Source organism: Microchirus variegatus (assembly GCF_963457635.1).
Source record: "Microchirus variegatus genome assembly, chromosome: 3".
NCBI classification, from domain to species: Eukaryota; Metazoa; Chordata; class Actinopteri; order Pleuronectiformes; family Soleidae; genus Microchirus; species Microchirus variegatus.
Window position 1 is genome coordinate 21,858,806 of NC_139804.1, and position 19,362 is coordinate 21,878,167.

The window sequence follows — 19,362 nt, forward strand, 5'->3', positions numbered from 1 at the left end:
AAATCATGAACAAATGTCCATAATTTGCTGAGAAATCGCTTACTCCCCCAGCACGCACCAGAAAAATCATCCACTTTTAAGTTTCCATCATTATATATATAAAAAAATCCAGCATGCAGAGACTGTTAAAAGGATCTGTTAATGCTTAATTCATCTTACTTTTAATAGTGTCAGCAGGCATGTGTTGAACATTTCAAAAAGGAACTATTTTGTGTAATTCACTCCAGCTATAGTACAAAAACATGCACCACATTTTTAGTCCCTCCCATCACTTTATTCTTAAGTTTCTATTCACTTTCTTCTCTTTCTCCTGACATCCTGAGCCACCCAAGTTACATGTCAACCTTTGGCTGCAGGTGATGAGAGAGCCTTTGTACACAAGCAGCCTTTTAACTGTAAGTGCACTGCTGTACATTAGCTAATGTAGTTTAAGTGCTGAACATCAGGTAATGATGAATTATAGTCAACACAACAACGTACGTCGGACTGAGCTGTCATTACCATTAGCCAATTAATGGGAATTGGCATAAAGGCTTTGTTGAGGACCAATGACAATTTTAGAATGTATATATATATACATACATATGTATATATACATATATATATACATATATATATATATATATATGTATATATATACAGTATGTATACTAGATTAATATAAATAAATATGTATTATATTATAGTATAACTAAAGGAAACCTGACTCAACTGGAGGTAAATACCTGAAACAATGTCGGTCCCTTTGAAAAGAGGATTAAATAAAATTGAATACAAATAATGAATAGCAAATGAGTGTAGCAATGGATTCTTGTTCTTTTTTTCCAATGAAAATGATGGAGAGTTCAATCTAATGACACCATGCTGTTTAAGTTGTAAAGGACTTCCGTTAAACTTTACAACTGGCAAATTTATGCTTTACAAATCAGAGGGGAATGCAGAACAAGTAGGCCATGGAGTCATAGCCATTCCTCAAATGCCAAACACTCAAGAGGGAAACTCTAATTAATCTCCTACACCTTTAGCACTGTGGCCTTTTCATATCCTTGTCTTTTGAATTGGAAATTAAAACTCAGTAGGATAATGTAGATTAAAATGTGTTGAAGCGAAGACCAGTTTCCTGAGGTGGGTATGAAAAATAGCACGTTGTACTGCGAAATGCAACGTGTTCGGTAGCACTGCATTTTCTGACTGTAATAAAAATGTGTTTCTCAAAGTCAAGGAATTTCAATGATGTGATGTCATCAGATCTCGGTGATGGACTGATGCTTCGCTTTCTATAAAGGCCTGAGTCCCTCACAGAGGAATGCATGTCGTGTATCCCCAGAAAAGCATAGATAGATAGATAGATAGATAGATAGATAGATAGATAGATAGATAGATAGATAGATAGATAGATAGATAGATAGATAGATAGATAGATAGATAGATAGATAGATAGAAACCTTATTGTGTTACCGATTATCTGTGCATACCAACTTTAATGCAAATATTATTCTGTGCGAGTTACAGTGGCAAAGTGTAGGTACGCTGTGTGAGTGGATAAACTGTTACCTAACACATTCAGTGCACAACTCTGATGCCTTTCGGCTAGACTGGCGAGCCTGTAACAGGACTACACAAGACTGGCACAATGTCGGTGCCTTATCACTCCTTTGCAGGCTTTGCAGTTTTGTCGAACAACTAAGGATTTCTTCATAGCGTGTTGTCTTTCATTACAAATAATTGCTTATGACAAAGCAAATGATTTTGCTTTGTGGGTGCCAAGAAAGGACAAAGTAAATACAGTATCAATGTTTGTCTCATGACTGTGAGACAAACATTGATGTGTTGTTGCAAATCATCAGTTGGGAGAGAAGAGCAGCATCTGTATTTGAGAGCTGACCATGCGGAGAATTAAGGCAAACATTGACAGGCAATGCCAATACATGGCTACAGGGTTTGATGAGAGCCTTTTTTGTGCTCAGTTTGTTTATTAAGTGCCTCCTTTTGCATATTACATGGAGGCCTGGCGATACAAGGGGGCATATGGCTTGGCATCCTCAATTGTATTTTTTGCCCTCTCTGTTCAAGTCTCATGCATCTATGGAAATCTATTGAGAACAACAAAGGTACTGGATGAGATACATCTGAGTGAAAGAGATGAGCTGTTTCTTTGTGCCTCCCACTGCTGATTCCGACATTCAAAACAATATGTTGTGCTGTGCTTTTATTGTAGGTAGCTTAAACTCAAATTCATTTTAAGCTAGTGTGGTATTTAGGCTCTCTGAAGCTCTACAATCTATACATAAACATTGAGCAATGATTTGATTACATCTTTAAGTACAATTAAGTACAATTACTGGAGCATGTATGAGGTTCTTGTGTGTAGTTACACAACAGGTTTGTAAACGTGTACACCTTCATCCAGATAATTTTATGTATAAACTAAACATTATGCACATCTGTGAAACCACTCTTTATGGCCTGATGCTAGATTGTTTGTGTCAGCATTTCAATGAGGTAATTATTATTGGTTTTGTTGCTTATCTTGGGAGGGGGGGGGGGGGGGGTGGGGGGGCTGGAAAACAATGAGTGTGCTCATCCTGGATATTTCTTACTGCAGGCCTCTAATCTGCTTTAAAGTCATGTGGATTTAAAGCAGCAGGGACTCGGAACATAGCAGCTTATAGCCACTTGTTTCAGCTTTAATATAAATTCATCTTTACTGAGTGAAATATTTGAATTTATTTAACCATCTCTCAGCAGTTCCAGCTAAACAGAGCTTGGCCAAGGCTCATTCATTCATTCATTTTCCATTTATACTTTCCTTTTTCCTATTTCACATCAGGAAGATTTTTTATTTATTTATTTATTTTAATTATATTTTAAATCGTATTGAAATACTTGCTCTATTCCCTTAAATGCTAAACTTTCAGCCCCACAAGATGTCAGGGAGATGTGATATGAGATGTTATATAAATATATGATATAATATGACTTAATACAATATAATATTGCGGATAAAAAGAAGGGCCTTTGTGCATGTTCTCCCTGGACGTGAGAAGGTAGTATAGTTCAAAGCATTCAGCTCAAGGTGACTGCCTTATTCTGGCGTTTCTACAATAGCCTCATGACTTGGATCTGACACGTCTCCCTCTGGACTCTTAAGTAACATATATATTGCGTGTCTATTTTAATAGTATGTTTGCACAATCATGCTAGATTTGGTCGGCTGCTAATACTGGCAGAGCTTAACTTTTGCTTTGGAAGCCTTGGGTTTTATATAGCTGCACACTGACTGGTAATTGACATTTAAAATGGAAAGCTCATGTGCCTTTTCCACAGCTGTATAACTTCCTGAAAGATTAGAAAAAGCCTGAGTGGGAAAAAAAGAGGAACATCCATACTCACAGTGTTGTACACTACATTAGCGTATAGATTGTGATGACTTAAACAAGACCTTTGCATCTGTCCCTTGTATTAAATACCACATAATACTGATTTCATACTTCAAACTTACTTTTTTAAAACAATCACTGCAGCTATGTGTTACTGATATTGTGGTGTTTTCTGAGAGCAGTAAAGAACACACACGTCCACTCTTCGTCTTTTCCTATCTCTGATAGGTGGCTGGCGGCTATGAACAGTTGCTGAATAGTTTAAATATGCACTTGGCCAGTGGTCAGTCAACAAAAAGCCTAGGTAGAGAGGAAAATAGACCTTGCTTTTAGGAAGAAGCACTTAGTTTAGTATTCATTTGGAACAAAAGGATTTCATGACTGGCTTCCATGGTTGGGTTATTTAGAAAAGCACACTAAGAACATAATACAGAGCTCAGAGTGTCCTGCTACGTATTCTGGAGATGAACCTGACAAACATCAAACTATACGCTATAAGCTGTGAAGGAGACCCACAGAACTGTAGTGGACTGCAAGCTTCAGATTGGAGCTTCTGAACTCTGCTCGTTTGCTATATAATGTCAAAAGACCACACTGTCTCTGCAGGCAATTATTCAGATCCATACTGACCAAGATGAAAGCCAATGGAACTTGTAAGGATTCTGAGTCGTTTCCAAAATTATTGGCCGAATTGGCAAAATATCAACCAAATTCCACATCCTTCATGTCCCAAAAGCTCTTACCCTGCACCTCTGCTCTGTCCCATGCCAAAATAGGGCCGAGATGATAAAGACCAAACTGGTAACCACTCAGCTCTCCCACTGTGGCATCATGAGTGAAAATGAAATTGATTTGAAAATCCTATCTTGGACCAAGCTGGAACAGAAGGGATTATTGTGTTGATTGTACTAATACTGTGTCCCTGTCTCCCACTCCTCCCTTACACCGTAATTTGACCCACCATACACCTCTTTGTTTTTCTCTCTCATTCTTTCTTGGTGAGTGCTCTACTCATTTTTCCTTTTCATTTCTATATCTCCCTCATTAAGAATCTCCTTCTTCTTCTGTACACTCTCCAAACCAGGTTAAGTCAGCACAGCTGAACGACTCAGTGCTGGCAGAGAGAGAAAAAAAGAAGAGGGAATAGAAAGATTAAGAGATAGAGGCACAGAGTTGCCCAAGGAGGCCCTTACCTAGAAAAAATAATGCAGCACTCCAAACTGATGGGCTGTAGAAAGATATATCGAGACCCCTTGGGGGCTGGACATCCCAAATAATGTTGCACTTTTGCCCTCTGCCTGGAAATCCAGACATTGATCTGTTTTCCCTCCATTTTGCTCTGTCCACTTGGAATACAGCCTGGGCTGTATCGTCCACAGTATCAGCTTCCCAAAGCTGTGAACTGTCTGTGAAAATGAATATCCACACTGCATCTCCATGGTAATAGGAAGTGACAGCAATAATTGTTGGTTACAGGTCACCTCTATGCAATGTCAACACAAAAGGTACATTTGTCTCTTTTCCTTCCATTTTTTTAATTTCCTGAAAATGTTATGTGAATTTTTACGGGGCCCCCGAGGTGACATGAGCAAAAAAAAAGACACATAAAAATGATAAAAGAAAAAAATTAACTGATGAAAAAAAAACTTGAAATCTCGAGTTTCAAAGTCAAGATCTTGAGTTTCCAAAACAATTTTTTTTTAATCTTGAAGTGATGAAAATATATATATACTGTTGTTCGTCAATTTTTTTTTTGTCATTTTTTTGAAACTTGAGATCTCAAATTTTTCGACTTTTAAACTTTTTTCGACTTTTTTTTGTCTTTTTTTTTCTTCTTCTCATGTCACTTCGGGGGCTCCATAATTTTTTTTGTTATGTAGAATGCAAAAACAATTCTTATACTTAACAATCAGTAAAGTAATCCCAGTAAACTGACAGCATGCTACATAATCCTAGAAATCCCTACGGTTTTTAGACAGTGTTTACCAGATTCTCACTAGAACACCATGGCTTATCCTCTTTTTTCTCGAGCCATGCTTTTCAAATCAGTGTTATAGGATAAATGTGAGATGTTCTGGTGAGACAAACACATTTCTTGAAGGTTCAGTAGTTGAGAATTGGATAATGCTAATCAGAATTACTCTATTCACTATTCTCTAACATTGTAGATTGTATTAAAACTTGAATTAGACGAACATTGTGCCTTATGTGTCTGAGCCTTGAGCAGATTTCACATCCATAACATCTGTCTGACTCAAATTGAGGGTAGAGTCCCAAAGCTTTGACAAAGATCCTCAGGGGCACGGCACAAATGCAGAATCATCTTTTCTCAAAGTGAGAAGTTAGGCACAGTGCACTGTCAAAACACAGACAATTGACCCAGAGGAGAGCCATCACAGAAACTGTGTCATTAATACTTTAATAAGCAATTGTCAATTATAAGGTCTTCGCCTGACATTGCAACCTTCCCCTTAAGGGCACAGCAACGTGTGGGACACAAAAAAAAAAGCAATTAAAAAGAAGTGCAACTATTGTGAAACAGACATAGCTTAAAGAAATGCAAAGAAACTTTGTTTTGTTCTCTTCTCTTCAGATTTATATTGCAACTTGTTCCTTATGAGGAAAGCTTGGTTTCAATTCATCATAGAAAAGGAGCTTATTCACTATGGTAAAGGGGCTGTGAGAAATGTGGTGTATTTAACTGACCTAAATCTTTTGTGTCTCAGACTGCTGGGATGCAGGCCTAGATTCAATATGCTCGTATTTAATGTCCATGCTTTCCAGGGGCAAATGTCACTTGAAGCAGATACAAGTGCTCAAAGAAAAGTCCCCCTTTTGGTAGCTTGGTAATCTGTGAACTCAACACAGAGCCACCACACCATTCAAACTGCAGAAAGCTTAGGACACAGTGTGCCGAAAATGGTTCCGTCTGAGTAAATCACGTTACACAAGGCCATCTAAGAATCCAAAGCAACTATATGACTTATATGGTTACTAAAGTTTAATCTTGGATGACTGCAGCACATCAGATGAGCTCTAATTCACTTCACACTGCAAATGGTGTTGTGCAAATGTTTACATAATTCCGCCCACAGTGACTGTTCTCGAGAGTAATCTCTTTCAGATTAACCCCCTGATGACCTGCTTAGGAGTCCAAATGTTAACAGTATCTGAATCTAAATGTGCGGCTGACTCAGAGGAAAGCAACCTACCTCTGGATATCTGTGCAATAATATGACGGACAAAGAGCTACTGAAAATCAATTTAGATTCACTGCATTTCCCCATAGACACCTACAGCTGGTGGGGATATGTCAGAATTTCTTTTAGATTCACGTTTGATGAGGTCTGATGGAGAATGAGATTCTGGGAACAAGGCCTACCATCGCACGAAAATTCCAGTTATTAAGTCACGGTGATATAAATGAACCATACTTACAGTAATGCTCTCTGGCATCTTGCTCATTTATAATATACTACAAAAAGGACTTCAATAATTATTAATCATGACATCAATTGGTTTAACAATAATAATATTGTTAATAAAGCCTCATATACAGGCGGGTTACAGTAGATTCAGATTCAGGATGAAAATAAACAACACATGTCCTTTCTCATTTCAAAAGCAACGCATGGTTTCTGTGTGTGTCCTGTCACAATGGTTGTTTTGCCACATGCTGTTTCTCGACTCTACCATCTCCCCTCTTGTGCCTCAAATGTCACGACTGCAGCCACAGGCTTCACTGAAGGAGCACAAGCCCTATTACGCCCCCAGGTCACCAATATCCCTTCAGCATTCACATAACCCGGCTTATGGAATCAGATACTCCATGTAGCTCGACAAATTACTAGCCGAAGGCCTCCCACCCCTGCTCAAAGTTTCAACCTTCATGTATTTACTTTTTTTCTCTCTCCACTATCCAATTTGTTGGGTGGAAAGTGGGTGTGAAAAATGGTTGTTGCTTTTCAATAGAGCCAAGGGGTCTGAATTCCGGTTTATTGTTGTGTGACTGACAATAAATAAGACGGATCAGTAATGTCAACACGATACATTATCAAGATCAGATTAACGATGACACTCAGTGTGTAGATAATTATTCACCAGTCATCTATCACAGATCATGGTTTAAAGAGCGGACTAAGGGATGCAAGTGTTTTCACAGAAAGGCAAATCCAATTTGAGTCTTACTGAGTGCCAAAGCTGCCACCACCTTTGAACGACAGACTGACCGGGAGACTAAATGGTTGAATTATAGCTAAGACACAGAGAACGGGATTGGGAAAGTGAAACAAATAGCTGTGACCCCTGGTGAGGTCAACAGTAAATAAGTCAATTGACTAATTTGATCAGCAGGTAGCTGGATGGATGGCACCTGCACAAGGAATCCATTAAAGGAATGTATTCCTTTTGAACTAGTGTGTGCCTAAATTAAACATGAGCGGCCGTGGTCGTGTGTTTTTTTTATTTTTACAAACTGTATAAAAGGTCTGTACCATAATAGCATTCTATATTTCCACACTTATTAGTGGAGCCTGGGTGGTTGTACTGTAAATACAGCATGAAAGTGGGGAGAGGACAGGCAAGAAATCAATGTGAGTGTTGTGTGTGCAGCCTATTATAACCAGTGGACTACCCTGCATCCCATTTTAAATGGGTCTTCTTTTAAAGGGGGAGGGGTGAGGAAGGGGAGGGGGGTGCTGGGGCAGGGGGGCAAAGAGACTTGCTTGCCATAAACAAGCTTTTTTAGTCACGTGGTCAGTGACATCTGCCGAGCAAAATCATAATACCTCAGTTGACAGCTTATTGTCTGAGAAGTGATTAAGTGTATGTGTGGGTGTGTGTGTGTGGTTGGGGGGGGACTAGATTTTGCAAACTGCTGCTTTCTGCAAACGCATCTTTATTTAACGATAAATGTGTCACGTAACACTTTTTTTTTTTTTTTTTTCTTTTTTTTTAAAGCCATGGTGCAATTAAGTTCTCCGTCAGCTCCTCCTCATCTGCGTTTCGACACTTTGGCACTTGCACACAAACATCTCTGGACATCGTGACGCATGTTATCCTGTCAGCAGTCTCTCCTTAAACACTTTGAAATAACTGTGTAATGATAACGATATAAATGAGCCTCAATGGTCAGCTTCGTGGTCACCTGTGTGTGAAGCATAACGCCTTTGGCTCGTGGTCGTAAGGGAAATGGCATTGGAGGGAAATTCCACTCGATAATCACAATAAAGGGATCGCAATTAAAAGTTCTATAGTGGCTCGAGTCGCATCCAAACATGTCTGTTTACTTTTCTTTCATTTTTGACGTTTAACTTTACCCCAGTTTGAATCGACACAAACTCCTCAGGGTAAATGAAGCATCATCAGCGCACCCCCTCAATAACGATCACATTTGCAGTTTGATGGGATGCAGCTGTCTGCTCCAGGTGACGATGCTGATGCTGATGCTGCTCCTGCTGCTGCTGCGCTTCCCGGCGGCGGACGGGAGGATAGGAAAGTTAAGGGATGAGTCTTACCTTATGATCGCCGTGTCGCCCTGGCGGATGGTGATGTTGTCGGTGGCCCGCTGCATATCCACACTCCGGACAGGGAATCCTGTGGGGATAAGACACAGCAGTCTGAAAAAAGACGCCTGCAATTGCCTCCAACACGATTTGCGTCCGGGCTGCATCTTAAAGCACAAGAGCGCGCCTTTCGGGGAGCGATAGATCCAATGGAGGGAGAAAGATGTTAAATAGTTGTCCAGACTTCTCCGAAAAACGAATAATGTCCTCGGGTCCTAAGCAGTTGCGAACTGAGCAGTGACGGGTTTGCCTAAAATACTTTTGAGACGAAAATGCACCTCAAGTCTACTGATGCGTAATGCTCTCCGCGTAAAAGGAAGGGACAGCCAGCAGCGGCGATGGAGAGAAGCAAGCTTCTGTTCAGAATCTGAGAGATTCATCCCCCCAACCCTCCCCCCTTCTCTCTCTCTCTCTCTCTCTCTCTCTCTGTGTGTGAGAGAGAAAGAGAGAGAGTATCCAGTCGTCTGACTGTGATGCTCCCCTCACTGGTTGTCAGGACAACAGCACCACCTGAGGTCCCTTTTGGTGAGACACATGAGAGGAGATGGAAGAATTTAACGCGGGGATGTCGCTGATATGTTCAAAGTAAAAAAATTAGATTAATTAATGGAAATTATTCTCTTTGTTATGTGCTCTGAATGAATTTTTTAAAAAAGCACTGGAACTTGTTTTGAAAAAAACAAACCGCCATATCTGACCAGGCACACGAACAACAATCTCTGCACAAGACACTTACCTCCAAGTATCATTACGCAATCACATTATCATTAGTCTTTAAACTATGTGACAGTGTGCACACAGGAATCCAGTCGTGTGGAGCAGTCACTGCCTCACATTAAGATTTGCAGTGACCATGAACTCTCCAGTAAATGAGACTGTAGTTAATTATGATTTAGTGGTTAATCACATGACTTCATGTGCCGTTAGGTGTGGCGAGATAAACTGACATATCTATGACGGTCTTCTTCTGTCTTCTTCTCTCATCCATGAGGCTTCTTCAGTTCTTGACAGTCATGTTTTGCAGAAGGCTTAGGGTGAATTCCAATTCCTTGCTTAACCCTCAATCTTAACCCTCATTCTCAAAAATGCCCGTCCCGCTAGCGCAAGTGCTGTCCCGATTCTCAGAAAAATTAAGTTGAGGGGCGAGTTTAAGGGCTGTATCGCCCTCAATATTGAGATTTTTCGAGACCACCATTGGGAGCAAGGGCTACCCAGAATGCATTGCGTGTTTTGCCATAACAAAGATGGCGCCGAAAGCAGCGAAACGAGTATGCTACAAATTAAGTATTTTCTTTGTTAATAGAGTTATAAAAATTATGAAAACCATTGTATTATCTTAGTTTTGGCCCATATTATGGATTACTTACGTCATTGTTGTGTAACATTTATTTTTATTTTACAATCTTTTATCAACAGCCGGCCGGTGCGGACAAGAAATCGTTTGCTATCGTTTACTTTTCAATAAGCCGTGGTGTGTGGTAACTGTCAGCTGAATATGTCTGTGGTTGTGGTATTTGTATGAGTATCATCTTATAACTAACTGACAACCTAATAACTTGACTGACAAACAGATCGTAATAATCGTGACGTAAATGTGTTTTTCTTCTTTTTTGGAGTTGACAGACTGGACGCAGCTTTCGCGTTATTCTGCCCCCTACAGTCTGAAGACGTATCTGCATTTAAGGGGTGTCCCATTTCTAAGTGACAAAATAACCAGTTAATATTAAGGGTTGAGCTAGAGGGTTAAGCTTGAGGGTTAAGATAGGAATTGGAATTCGCCCTTGGTCTCCATCCTGTCCAGCTGTGATTATCCACTTCTGGATGAATTAATTTGTCCTTAGTCAATTTTGACATGTTCTTATAAACTGAAATTCTATTGAGGTTGTGTTAAGTCAGGTCTTATTGTGCTGTGTTGTGCTGTGCTGCACTGTGCGTGTTGTCCTGTCCTTGTTTGTTGTGTTTTTAATTGTTTCTGTACCACCATCTGCAAAACTAATTCCCCCCCGAGGTACAATATATCTCTGAACTGAACTGATATTTTAATTTGATGTAGTTTATTAAATTTATGTGTATCAGGGGCAGAAGACATCCATCTCAGAAAGAGGAAAGGTGCTTTGTACCTGATTTAGTGACAAGCTAATTTCCATCTGCAGACCCATCATTCTCATTTCTCGATACTTTCTACTTCATTAAGATGTTGTGATAGTAATTTTAAAATTTCCACCAATTTTAATGAAAAACAGATCCAGGAATGCAAAAAACTCAGCTGACCATGAACAGGGTGATACTCAGCTGTGCATAGCTTAACCAGATGTAATCATCTCTTGTCTAGACTGCCATGGCGGCTGTGTCTCGGTAGGTAATTACATCCACTTCCAGCCTGCGCAAGGACACACATTTTTGAAGGTATGACGCTTCCAATTCAACGGTAAGGCAAATACAGAATGAGCTACTAATTTCACCACTTGCCAATCAAGCACCAGATTAATAGACCGTGATCTAATGTGCATTCAACGATATGCTTAATGAAGTGCAGAGTAACAATTTAGGCAATGTATTCAGCATTTTATTTGGTTCAGAAACTACATTAATACTAATGTGAATCATTATAAGTGGTTGCACAGAAAATCCCTGCATTTTTTGTTTCTGGGAGTATTTGGTTAATAATTCAGACTCAGGCACAAAACAAAAGTGTTTAGTAATCAACCTCTGCACATGCAAGTACAATGCATGGAAAGAATACAGCCTATGACTTCACTGTAAACTGATCATACTGTATTTGGTCTTTGTTGCACTACTTGTCTTTAACCCTTGGTTATTTGCCGTGGGAATAATACACAACTCCTTATATGGACATCCCAGGGGATGTGTTTATAGGTCACATTTGCAGGTGTTTTTGAGTCAAAGTTATGAATAATTTTATATTGCATTTTTAGTAGTGATATAAAGTAGCAATAATTGTACAGAAGTCACAAATTCAACATATTTTGTTTTTATTTTGTTCATAAAAATGAGCCAAGTGAACTTCAACTGTGAAATATTTCCAAATTTCACGAATTCAATCCAATTTTAATTTTTTTTTACAAACAACAAGCATTTGTTGCTTCTGGCTCAAGTGTGTTTATATGAATGATTTTTTCTTCATCGGATTGCCTAGGTTGTGCTGAAAAAAGGATATAAGACACTCTATATTGGACATTCTATTATGTATGCTTAAACATAGCAATGGAAAAAAGCTGCCAAAATTCTCTGTGTTCTAAGAGTTTAAAACAACACAGTTGTTGAGGTACACATACTGCAAGGACATTGTTCTGAACGCCAACAGTCTGAGTGAACCAGTGGAAGCCTTTGTGTTATTAGGCCTTTATTTCCAGCATCAGCACATTTTCAGCACCATATCAGAAGGAAGCCCTGCAACCACTGCAGCCCACTGTTATGTACAGGCTTCACAGATAGATTAGAGAGAATTGAAATGCAGACATAGGGAGGTAACTGATATCAGGGAGTCTATGGATCTGCTAATGTTAGTGTATTAGTTAAAGAGCACTGAGGCGCTTTTAGAGAGAGAAGTTTGCAGAGCTGTTCCCAACTTGGCCCTTAATAGTCAGTGCCTGTTACCATTTTCCTCAAAGCATCTGGAGGTTTTAGCAAGAGATTGCACAGTTTATGAAAGAGCATATGCATTAAGACCACTTAAAAAGGGACTGGGCTCTGAAGAGGAGATGATGAGCTACTTTCCATGCAGATTTATACAGGAATGGCTTGTGTGCAATTTCTATAGAAATTCTCCAAAGTGTGGAAGATCATGTTTGTGTGCGTGTGCGTGTGTGTGTGTGTGTGCGTGCGTGTATGTACTGTATGTGTGCAGAGGGGGTTAAAATAATTTTAAGAAAGGTGATCCTTCACTCTGGCAAGTGATCAAGTGAATTTGAATGTGGCATCCTGTTAGAACATAAAGCAACATGCATATCGAGACATGTGGCCCAGCATATACAGTACATTATATACCTTGAAAGCACTGATTGCCAAATGAAAAGAGGATGACCCACAGTTCAATTCAGAGGCGACGCTGTAAGTATTACGTGACATGCGTCTGCAGCAAATATGCCGTCATAACTGCTCTGTAGAAGTTGAGTAAAAATACTCTTGTCATAAGACGGAAATGGTATCTACTGTTCTAAGTGGAGCAGTGAATGACGAATGGTGAAACAACAATGGTGTCATGAGATAAACGTCTTTGATGGAGAAAGTAGAACATTATCTATTATTCAACTGTGTAGATCAACTTAAAAAGGTGCAGCATGAAATGCTTTAGGAGGCTTTCGTCTGTCCCTATAAATACACCAGAGACTAAGGTAATATAACCAGAAATCATATCTGTGCTTCAAGCTCTGTAACAGAGGCAGTCACACTGCAATATAAGTCAAGCTGATGCTGCTTTAGGACTAGATTCAAAGTATTAACCCTTTAACACCAAGCACATTGCTGATGACACATTTGCACAAGAACAATTTGCATCACTGCGGTTAGGCAACGGTTTTGTGCTATCGGAAAAATTCCAGTGGTTTCTGAGAGATGAAAAGTTGGAATAATTGGTTATGACAGTCATTTCACGTGCTATTGCAGGAAGCCTGTGAATCAGTGTCTTTGCCGCCAGAGAGGAGAGATTTGGAAAAACACCTGTAAATAGTTTCAATTTTTTGGCCAGTTTTTGCAGATTGAGACAAAGACTCAAATGTTATTTTAAAGGTGAAGTAAGTAGTTTATAGTGCCATCTAGAGGAGAGGCTGAAATTTACAACAAAGAACTGCTCCTCTGCTCACCCCCTCCCTTCCCTGAGTGCTACAGTGTCCGCAGCCGGTCAGCAGATGAGGTTCGTGAGGCGAGGGAGAGGGCGAGCTACCGCGGCCGTAGCAGACGAAGCGGAGAGAGAGGAGGCGGGACTTCCGCAACAAGTAAAGCAACGCTTGATTTGTTCTCTCGCGTTTGTCTATAGAGGCTCCGGTAGAAACATGGCGTCTCGCTGCTAACAGTGGCAATGCAACCGCGGCCCGCGACCGCATGACTTAACATGACTTTTTGAAAAAAAGTTAAAAAAAAATATATATTATACAGCGACTAGACAATGCAGGAGCACATAATATGTATAAAAAAGTGGATTTTGGGTTATATAAACCCATAAATACTACACAGTGATCCTTTAAATAATGTGTCTTATACTGTTCAAATTTCAAAATTGTTCGAGAAATGTTCATGTACAACAGTGTGCAGTGTTCTTTGTTTTTCTTCATTTCTAATTGTTAACCATTACCATGTTTACCACCATTTTAAGCAGTAAATTTACAAGCCTAACCCTAACCCTTTACAAGCAGTAAATGAAAATAAATATTATCAGGACCAAGAGCTTACAAATAAAACCATTTTACACAGTCAAATGTGAAAAAAACAAATCAGTGCAATGTTGTCAGCAAACAAAGACACACAAAACAATTAACACTTAATTACACGTGGAATTAACCTTTTTACGTAAAACTCCTCCATCTCACCTCTGCAATTGCTTTCAGCTTGTCTCTGCTGTTAATAAATACCTCACCTGTTGTACCTGACTAGAATTTGTGCGTGTCCTTGTTCACAGCTACAGTACATGTACTTCATGTACTAGTATTGACATTATTATTATTATTATTATTATTATTATTATTATTATACTGGGGCCACACAGTTGGCATAGTGGTTAGCACTCTTGTCTTTGCAGCAATAAGACCTGGGTTCGATCCATGGTTGGAACAAGGGCCGAACTGCATGGGATTTGCATGTTCTCCCAGTGTGTGTAAGGGTTTTCTCCGGCTTCCTCCCTAAATCCAAAAACATGCAGATGTTTTGGGGATTAGGTGAATTGGTCACAATAAATCGACCCTAGGTGTGAGAGTGTGAGTGAATGGTTGTTTGGCCCTGAGATGGACTGGCAAACTGTCCAGGGTGTACCCCGCCTATCGCCCTATGTCAGCTGATATAGGCACAGCACCCCCCGTGACCCTCTGTTGGAGGATAAAGAGGTTGCTAATGGATAGATGGATGGATTATTATTCTGGAAAAATGTGGGCAAAGTCACATAGTCACAGGACATGTTTTCCAGCCCTTTTATGATTAAAATAGGTCAGACATTAACATTAAAATTTTGAGGCTTAGGTTTTAAAGGGTTAACTTAATAAAAAAAAATATATAAAAAAAAACACTGAAAAGTATTAGCAAAACATGACTTGGCCTTGTGTGATTTACTTTTGGCACAAGGTCTGCATCAAAGGGAAGCCACTATGGAGCGATTTCATCAATGCACAATCTAAAATGCACCAACTTTCTCCCCATCTCAAAAAGTCATAATGACTCTGGCACAGTGCCTCTGCACAGCACAGCCGATCAAAGAGTTGCGAGCTGCAGAAAGAAACGTAGATGCATGCCTCTGATATCAAAACACAGATGAAACAAGGTCAGTTTGTGAAATGAAAATCGTGTGGCACATGGACCTGCAGTGTTGGTTTGCAGCTGGAATAATTATTGGTTGTCTGAATACCCAACATTTGGAATGTAAAAAAAAAATTTCAACAGTTAATCTAATATCGTTAGATTGCACGGTTGTTTAGGAGACAAAAAAAAGTTTGTCTCCTACTGTTTATTTTAGGTCAGCCCTCTGTGAGCCAAGCTTGTGAGAGTAGCATCATTAACTGCTTTCTGAAAGTGAAACTAAACACTGGTAAAGTATCAATAGCTGCAAAATATTCTATACCGATTCTGACACCAAATCATAACTAGTACATCGTCAGCATCACCTGGTTTAAATCGGGCTTTTGTTGTACAGTGTGTGATTGTTAAAGGGCCAATACACACATTTTATAGAAATTTCTGTCATGTTCTGATCATGGTTACTTAATGATGTACTTTGTGACACAGAAGTCAGCTATTGTACTTATAAATACTAAGTAAGTCTGTCTTTTCATTAACCTAAAGCATTGTGACTGCCCACTGAGCTGTTTTTAGGTCTGTGCAATATGACCACATTGTCATATTATTATTATTTGTATCAGAATAATATCAATATTGTTGCTCATTATTAAACATGTCTCTATTGTGCACACAATTGTAACATGATAAGGAATATAACATTGTAAAATTGAATTGCTGCTTTTTTAGTCAATGTTTACACGGCAGGAAATCTTGACCACCGAGAAAATGAAGAAACGACTGTATGCCTACACGGTCCGTGTACTTGACGCCCAATGGATTTTCGTTTTAACAAAATAAAACCAAAATCTGTCGGCAATCTTAACATGTCTAAACATGTTTAGATTCACAGTCATTGTGTAAGTTATTTAGTAAAAGCAGTTATTCTAGACTGGTAAAGAAACAAAGATACAGGTTCAAAAATAAACAACACACAGAGTCAGAAAGAAGCAGCCACAGTGAAGGGAACTTGATACATATTAGTTTAAATTTGCATTGAAACATATATGTGTGTATATATATAATTATATATATGTGTGTGTATATATATATTATTTATACATTAGGACACAATCCCAAAACTGTGCCCAACTACACCATTTTATGTAGAGCTTAAGAGGGTCAACAGCAGACCTCACAGCATTACCAGGCTTTTTTCACCCAAAGTCCAAGCACCCCAGTCATTTTAATCCTGGCAAGAAGAGCTGTTTTTCACAATGAGAGCAGCATATTTGCATCAGTGCAATACCACAGTGATGTCTTATGCCTCTTCCAGTGTTAGGGTTAGACTCCATTCTGCCATTTAGTAAATTGTGAAGTAATCAATGGAGTCCTGTATGGTGATTGTATTATTAAGAAGCAATTTGTAAATAAAAGTTGCTAAATTTCCTGACAGCAAAGTCCACTCAGCCATACTCACTCAGACGCTCAAAAATATAAAAACATAAATACAGTACAGACTCAACTTCATCCACTTTCCACTAAGGTCAGTAACATAGTTTCAAAAGTATTTGGAATATATTTTTCTGCTCTGTCAGTCATTGTGATTGAGTAAGTGTTCATTAGGTTATTTTGGAATAAACCTCCTCAGGGGTGAGTTTTGTTCAAAGATGTATTCCCCATCGTTGGGGCCCCAGATCAATAACGGCCCATGAAACAGAAATACCAGAACTGTTACAACAAGAGGAGAATCTATAATGGGATTCTGCTACTTCATCCGCCTCTGTTGTGCACTATCTAACCTCTGCATGAAAACAAATGGCACTCTGCTCTGTCGTGAGCTATGGAAGATCAATGAGCCAAGCTCAACCCTTGGATTCTTATTCTTTTTTTTTCTCCCAAGCCAAATACGCTCTATGTCAAACCAGTAGGCTGCATCAGCAACCCTTTCCCACACATACACACGTTTGCACAGCTATTCTTCTTGGGACACTGTATTGACTCCATTCATCAGGGCATCCTAGACAAAACAAAGAATTAGCACTTACATTAACCATAACCATGTAATGCATACCTTTAACCTTAACCACAATTCAAATCTTAGCTCTAAATTTAACCAGTTCGTCAGAAATTAGGTTCTGCCTCATGAAGCAGGCTTCATGTTTTTGTCTCTCCATATAAAAAAAAAATAGTGCATGCATAATTTTTCCCTGACATTCCCATCAAATTTCCCAAGCCTTGGCAGCAAAATGCATGATACAATATGCAGTGAAATGGATACCCAGTAACATACTCAGCACTATTCTGTTATCACCATCAACACCACACAGCACAGCACACCTTCATGGACTGAAGGCGTTTGCTCTCCATCCTTCTTTCTGTCTGTCAGCAGAAACAAAAAAGCAAGAAAAAAAAAAAGCAAAGCTCTGTATATTGTACAGCCTGCCAAATGATAGTTCAAAGTTAGTGGGGAAACAACATTGTGAACACTTGGGTGAATTAAATAAAACTGTGGAGACATTTATTTAAACAATTTACACAGATCAGCCACAACATTAAAAGCAATTACCAGTTTGAACGTTGTGGCCTTTACTAACTTGCTGGCCAGGGGAAGTGACAAATGATCATCTGAGTTATATAACTTGGTCCATCATCCACCATTCCCCTCCTTGTTTTTGTTTAGAATAACATCTGTATGATGACTCTCCATTCTTTAGGAAGTGTGGTTAATCTGGCAAGCTGCCTACCTGCACATACTTCAAAAGACATATTAGGTTTTAAAAAACAAACTCCAAAGAACACCTTTCAGGGTTCATTTAATTCAGCGTCTAACCTTGCCAAAATCTTGCGGACTTTGTTGTGTGGAGCTCAGAGCTGCTTTATGTGAATTGAACAGCATGCTCTATGTGATTATGACATCTTCTACACCTGTCTTGTATAATGTGTTGGTGCAGTGATGGCTGTTTTCTCTTCAGCTAAAATGTTCTGTGTGTGTGTAAAGAAGTGTGTATGGTGTTTGGATTATCTCATAAACACCAATGTGTTTTCTATTGGGTTTTCCGTTTTGCCTCAAACTTTCCATCAATATGCAGTTTGCCAAAAAACGTTATAATCCCAAGCCACACTTGAAATGTTTCATGCTGCCTGGTGAGCAGAAAGGACCACACACTTCTACAGAAGTAAAATCCATACACATTTCTGTGCAGACATTTTTTTTCTCCCCTTCCTTTTCCTGTGGAAATGGGATCTATAAGACGAGTGAGTCAGTCAATAAAATGTAGCCTGCAAATGACCCTGTGCAAATGTACACATTTGCCCAAATAACACAATTTCCCTATGTTATAAATATAAGGAAACTTTAATTTCCTTTTGTTTACAGCTCCTCACACTGAATAAAAAGCTTTTTATTTGATTAAAAAAAAAAAAAGCGAAAGAGGGAAATGGTCATAAAAATACATGAAATAACATGAGTGACAGATTTATGATAGGAAATGAGCCGAAGCAACACTGAGTGGTTACAGTTTTATGTGCACCTAGGTATTCTGTGAAGTATACTATTAATAATAATAATAATAATAATAATAATAATAATAATAATAATAATAATAATAATAATAATAATAATAATAATAATAATAATAATAATAATAATAATACCACTGTTACAGGTAAATCAGATGGAATACTAAGAAAAACACCCAATACTTGCAAAAGAAATGTTTCTTTTCTAGAAATTGCATCTACTATGGTACACTCTAGACACATTTGATTACGCAAACACTTCAGTACTCTATGGTTAGAAAATCCATTCACACAGTGAGTCACTCCACATCTGTCTGACCACAAGTTTAAGCTCAGCTTTTAGTGGCTGTGCATTATACATCCCTTCTACTGAAGATGATCACACACCCACTCCACTCCCGTCCCGTCATACAAATGCACGCAATGTCTTCTCACATGAGAATTGTCTTGAGTTGAGC

At 38.9% G+C, this 19,362-nt stretch overlaps 1 protein-coding gene across 1 annotated transcript in view; it reads right to left on the reverse strand.

Annotated features, from left to right (window-relative positions):
- The window catches only part of lsamp (limbic system associated membrane protein), a gene marked incomplete at both ends in the record, with an annotated part of 186,018 nt that extends 176,967 nt beyond the window's left edge, over window positions 1-9,051 (reverse strand). Inside the window, one exon of the mRNA XM_083886122.1 lies at window positions 8,897-9,051. Within this exon, the coding sequence (XP_083742248.1) occupies window positions 8,897-9,051 (155 nt within the window). The remainder of the gene's footprint in view (window positions 1-8,896) is intronic.
- Between the last annotated feature and the right edge of the window lie 10,311 nt (window positions 9,052-19,362).